The 6,338-nt window shown below is 46.4% G+C and overlaps 1 protein-coding gene across 1 annotated transcript in view; it reads left to right on the top strand.

The window, feature by feature from the left end:
* The first annotated feature begins 747 nt into the window (after nucleotides 1–747).
* The window catches only part of TIPARP (TCDD inducible poly(ADP-ribose) polymerase), a 28,794-nt gene continuing 23,203 nt past the window's right edge, over nucleotides 748–6,338 (top strand). The window contains exons 1-2 of the mRNA XM_061193516.1: nucleotides 748–1,020; nucleotides 3,878–4,834. Coding sequence (XP_061049499.1) covers nucleotides 3,918–4,834 — 917 coding nt within the window. The 5' untranslated portion in view covers nucleotides 748–1,020; nucleotides 3,878–3,917. The remainder of the gene's footprint in view (nucleotides 1,021–3,877; nucleotides 4,835–6,338) is intronic.

Below are 6,338 nucleotides of genomic sequence, written 5' to 3'. Positions count from 1 at the left end.
CTGTAGTCTAAGCCTCCAGCTCACCCGGCATGCAGTAGGTACTCGACAAATTTGTTGAATGAATAAACAAGTCACTACCGTGTTTGTGGCCTTTAAAACACATATACGTGCTTCTACCGTCAAAACCCAAAGCTAGGTTTCCCTTCTGCAGTGCTGAGAATGTTTCCCGTGAAACAGGAATGCCTGAAACCACGTCGGGCAAGCGCAGGCCGTGGTGCGCCGCAGGGCCTGCCTGTGCGGAACGGGGCGGGCGACCCCGTCTGGCCGCAGCGGCCATAGCAGCTGATCGCTTCCTCTCGGGGTCGGTGGCGTCAGGAGTAGGAGGCCTCTGGTGAGGAGGCAAATAAACAAAGCCAACCGCACAGAAACGGGTTGTTCCGTTTCACATCCTCCCTCTCCTCCCTCGGATGCCTGAGTTTCCTCCGAACAAAGTGACCCTCCATCTGTCTGCAGGTAGGTGGAGCCCGCCGCACGGCGCGAACCTCCCCTTCTCACAGCCACGCGATCCCAGACGCTTGCGGACGCAGACCCTCCGGGACCCAGCTGGCGGCGAAAGGACACGCCCCCTCCACGGAGCACGGGGCCGCTGCACGCACACCTCGCGCGCCTCCCCGCGAGTGAGCGCGCATGCGCACGTGGGGCGGGCCGCCTTCCCGTCACCCACTGAGCTCCGGGTCCCCTCACCCCACCCCACCCCCCTGCCTCTCAGGCTCCGCCTCCGCGACGGGGCTGCCGAGAGGAGGCGACCGGAAGCCACTTTAAAGCAGAGCTCGAGGTGACAGGCGAGCGAGCCGGGTCGGGAGTGCAGTCGCGGCTTTCTGCGCTCCCGGCGGCGGAATGGCCCGAGCGCCGCTCGCCGCGTCTCCGGCCTGCGACCCCTAGACGCCCGAGTCCGTCCCCCACGCCCATCCCCACACCACCCCCACCCACCCCCCCGCTCCTCCCTCCGGCGCGAGCACTGTAAGCCGGCGGCTCCGCGACTCGGCTCCTGTGGTCCGTTCTCTCAGGCTGCCCGTTCAGGTAAAGGGCTCCGGGTGGGCTCTGAGGGGCCGTTGAGGGACCCTCTCTGGGAAGGCGGGCGCGGAAGGGGTCGCCGGCCTCGCTGCCCGCTTTCACGGATCTGGGGTGAGTGATGTTTAGACTGCCTTTCTGTACTGAATTCTCTCGGATCCCGTCAATATCAGGACGGTATTGGTTTACACTTCTTAGTCACTTCGGGCCTCTGGCAGGTGTATAAATTGGAGTAATTCGCTGAAGGGTTTAGTCTGGGGCGCCGGCGTCTCCCCATTCCCACTGGGTCGGGGAGACTCGGGGGTGCGTCTGTGCGGTTGCCCCCGCTGGGCAGACCCTGCGCGCTCTGGGGCGCAGATCGAGGGGGAGGGCACGGCCGCTGAGAGGAGCCTTCCGGCGGACCCGCGTTCCGGCTGCAGCCCAGAAGTTTGAAAACTGTTTTCAGTTTAACTTTGAAGTCCTCGCCTTCCTCCCCGCCGGCCCGAGAAGCGCCCGCCGCGTTTCCCCGGCTCTTCTCGGGTCGAGCCTCCGAGCCTTGCAGGACGATCTTCGCAGGAAGGTCGGTTGAGGAGAGAAAGAAATTAACTGTGGAAGGCGCCGCGAATGGCTTCTGGAAGGAAGGGCAGCCAGGGCGGGAGTCTCTCGTTGGGTGGGAGGAGGCTGGCCCGGGGGTGTGAGGGCAGGCGGGGGCAGGATGCTCGGGAACACACGGGATGGGCCGCGCTGCGCGGAGTTGGTGCGGCCCGGTGGGGGGGCCGAGCTGAGCAAACTGCCGCGGCCGGTAGGAGGCGTCGCTCGGACCCGAGCGTTGCGCTACGCCCGGCCGGAGTGCTGAGTTTGGAGCGGGCAGTTTCCCCGGATGGTGCGAGGGGTCGGGAGTGCCCGAGAACCGGGGGCATCACGAGGTGAAGGGTGGAGCGGTAGGTCGCCTACAGCGGGGACTGGAGGAAGTGTCCTTCCAATCTTTATTTTTCTGTTATGCAAACTAATTGAGGAACTAGGTTCTAGTGACTTCCCCACTCCAGCCACTCCTCCAGTTCTCTGCCCCTTTCTCGGTTTTATTTCTGAGGTTGACAGAGGGCAAAAATAGGAAAAGTTGTGGCGTGTGTGTATGCACCCATATAAATGAACTGGGTTTCGTCTGTTTTGCCTTGATTGGGTGTGATAGGAGTGGTGTGTGTGTGTGTGTGTGCGTGCGTGCGTGGGGGAAGGCACAGGCCGGTTTGGTGTGGTGAAGAGGGAATACCACAATCTGTGCCAATTGTGCCTTGAGGCAAGAGCACCAAATGATGAATAATAATAACGCCTGGTTTGGCTGCTTCCCAGTTGATTTATGTCTTATGTCAAGTCTCTCCTTCTTCATGAAGCTTTCCCTAACAATGCCAGCTCACACTGAACTCTCCTTTTTCTGCCTTTTCTTTTGTACTTACTGTGTGCATTAAAACCTTGTTATATACTGTGTTTTTAATTTTTTTGAGTTTGATCATTATGCACTTTTTACACATGTACATTTATGAATCTCTCTAATTAGTTCTTTAATATTCATTTTTCTGGGTACTCAATTTTATCATTTTGTTGCTATTGTTGACCTATAAAGCCTCACAGAACTAGGCATTTAATAGGTGCCTTTTCTTCAGTAATTCAGCAAAAAATTATTGTGGAGCACCCACTATGTGCATTGTGCCAGGCACTGTACTGGGTACCTGGGATGCGTACTTGATGAAGTCATGAACCCTTGCATCAAAGATTTCTTTCAGTCTGTTGGACAAGGGAGAAGATTAATTGCTCATCACCACCCCTTTACCACCTGGCACAATGCTCAATAAATATTTTCAGAATTAGTTAATGAATGCTAGATTGTGGAGGAGACACCATTCATCATTTTACAAAGTTTTCTTTGCTTTTTACTTTAAGTTCCAGTTTCTTTCAAGGGGTCTGATTCTTTGAAGAAAGCACTTTTTTAGTCACTGAGTAGTTCATTAGGGATCTGAAATTTGTTTTTTTTTTTTTCTTGTGTTATTTTTCTATGCCTTCATTTGTCTTTTTGAAAAAATGCATATATGTAAGTTTTCTGAAGACAGGGAGGCCCCTTTCTGTATTAGGAAGTTGTGTTTGGTTTCTAAAACAGTGTGCAGTGGTTGTTGCTGATGTAGCTTCTGTTACTAACAAGCCCTGATATTCTTCCTCCAGTAGTGGTAATGTTTGGGGATTGCAAAAGTAGACCCTTAACATCCTTGGGGAATATATTGGAACTTTCTGAATCTAGAAATGCTTCAGTAGGCTTTCTCCCATATAATATTTCGATTGAGAGCCCCTGTTTCCTGAGTATATCCTCACACCCCAAATTCACTCACAATTAATTAATTAAAAACTGCAAATAACTTTGCAGTTTTTCCTACATTTGACAAACTTTTTTTTTTAACAAAGAAATAGTTTTTGTCACCTCATGAGATAGGCAATACATAAACAACTGTGAAGAGAACCACAAAGCAGTAGAGATTTGGTTTTCCCACTGTCATTAGATGCACTTATTTCTACTCCTCACCCTCCACCCCATCCTAGACTTACTGTAAAAATTCATACCCCAGCAGAATTACAAATCATATATTAAGTCCACAAATAAATGTCAAGAGCCTATTGGAAGATACTATCTCTCTTTCACCTTTACCTGTTGTGGGCTTTTGAATAACCTTGGCTGCTTTGGAGCCTTGATTTCTCAGTAAAATTTAAAACTGACCTGTAAAGGTGAAATACAGTATAAGAGGAATGATTTCAGGGACTTAGAGACTAGAACAAAACACGTTGATGAATGAATAGGATTTGGTTGTTGTCAGCTTGTAAATGATCTTCTTTCCTTTCCTGGTAGGATTTTTTAGACTGAGGAGCAGTTGGAGCTAATCCACATCATGGAAATGGAAACCACCGAACCTGAGCCAGACTGTGTAGTGCAGCCTCCCTCTCCTCCTGATGACTTTTCATGCCAAATGAGACTCTCTGAGAAGATCACTCCATTGAAGACTTGTTTTAAGAAAAAGGATCAGAAGAGATTGGGAGCCGGAACCCTGAGGTCTTTGAGACCAATATTAAATACTTTGTTAGAATCTGGCTCACTTGATGGGGTTTTTAGATCTAGAAATCAGGGTGCAGAAGAGAGCAGCTTACATGAACCTATGGTGAAAAAACCTTTGGAAATCAATCCATCGTGTCCACCAGCAGAAGACAATATGTCTGTTCTGATTCCTGATGGAACAAATGTTGGGGGCCAGATACCAGAAGCCCATCCTACCACTGATGATCCTGAACAAGTGGTTCCAATCCAGGATCATAGCTTTCCACCAGAAACCATCAGTGGGACGGTGGCAGATTCTACAGCAGGGCACTTCCAGGCTGACCTTTTGCACCCAGTTTCAAGTGATGTTCCTGCTAGTCCTGACTGCATAGACAAAGTCATGGATTACGTTCCAGGGGTTTTCCAAGACAACAGTTTTACAATCCAGTACATTTTGGATACCAGTGATAAGTTGAGTACCGAGCTCTTTCAGGACAAAAGTGAAGAGGCCTCCCTTGACCTTGTGTTTGAGCTGGTGAACCAGCTACAGTACCACACTCACCAAGAGAACGGAATTGAAATTTGCATGGACTTTTTGCAAGGCACCTGTATTTATGGCAGGGATTGTTTGAAGCACCACACGGTCTTGCCGTATCATTGGCAGATCAAGAGGACAACTACTCAGAAGTGGCAGAGTGTATCCAATGATTCCCAGGAGCACTTGGAAAGATTTTACTGTAACCCAGAGAATGATAGAATGAGAGTGAAGTACGGGTATGTATTTATAACTACTTTAAAGCTATTGTTAAATCCTATAGAGAAGGTAAAGAGGCTTTAGTAGGGTGGTTTCTTTCAGTAGTAACCTAACAGGTTTTATTTTTTTTGTCTACTGTTATTCTTTTGGCTGTATGCTATCCTGATTTTTCATGGCAGTTGAATGCAGGCTATTTATCTAACCAGACAATGAAGGTTTTATGATTTGAACAATTCAAATGTCACTCTGTGCAATATGTGTGTGACTGAGAAGTTGCATATACATTGAGTGTTGTGAATGAAATACTATTTTAATCACACAGGAAAGCTTGCTTTTGAAAGAAAATCCATGGAGAATCTTATAAATTACGAATGCCTAATTTATCTAATTTTAAAGTTTTGTATATTGAGTAGTTCCTATTTTTTAAAGGAAAATAGTATTATTTGGAGATCTTTGTGGCCCTCTTTACATTTTGAATGGTCCAAACAGTTTTTCTGTGAATGATTCCGAAGTACCTCCCAAACTTCTGAATCATGCCCAAACATGTTAAATCTCTTTTTTAGTTTCCTTAAAGCTTTTTACCATTAATTTTATTATTCTATTTATCTTACAGATAAAATAAATTGTTCCACAACTCAGGGTATTTTTTTAAACCTGAAAGAGTCTTTTAACAATGAGTGAAGGGAAAATTTATGTTAATGGACATATTTGTTTGTCATTTACATAAAAAAAAGTTATTCTCATGTTTTTGTAGGCAAGACATGTATATAAATAATTTGGTTCTTTTATGGATGTCCAAGCATTAGTCACTGATAGGGAACTGAAATTTCCACATCTCAGTTCTTCTTTAATGAACTTGAAAGTGGAGAAAATAATACTTGCCACATGTAAAGTTGCTAGTGCAAAAATGGCTGTATAATAAGCATTGATCTTTATATTCCTAAGTTGTTTCTCCTGTAGTATAAAGGGACTTAAAATAGTAGGCTGACTATCCTAACCCAGAAGTTCAGGAGAAAAACTTTGTGGAGAGTCATCTTTGTTCACAGATAAGTCAGGTTACACTACCCAAGTGTCTGGAGAGTTAGAAAGCAAATGGTGGCAGTGAACCATTTTCATGTTGTCTAATTCTATTAGTTTTGATGTTAACCTTCCGTGTTCTAACAGTGCCAGAGCGTTGTTGGCATTACAGTAACCTGGTCTTCGTTTAACTTCTCTTGCTCCCATTTAGTATTAGCTAGGTGGTTTTCTTTGAATATTTCAGTTGTATAGTACACAGATCTATGTGTCTTTTTAGCAACTTGATTACCATGAGACTGGAATTCTGCATCTTGTGTTTCAAAAGGGACATATGGAACAAGATGAGAAACAATATAAAGCCCAAGTTTAAAGGCGTTATTATGTAGAAGACCTCTTCGGACAAAAGTAAAGCTTATATCAAAAATGTCGTTTTCCTGATCATAAATGCATTCTCTTGATAATGTCATGCATTCAAGATTCTGTCTTGCTTGGGTAGCAAAATTCTCA

Source organism: Eubalaena glacialis, chromosome 6 (genome assembly GCF_028564815.1).
Source record: "Eubalaena glacialis isolate mEubGla1 chromosome 6, mEubGla1.1.hap2.+ XY, whole genome shotgun sequence".
Lineage (NCBI taxonomy): Eukaryota > Metazoa > Chordata > Mammalia > Artiodactyla > Balaenidae > Eubalaena > Eubalaena glacialis.
This window is presented reverse-complemented; position numbering and strand designations above follow the sequence as displayed.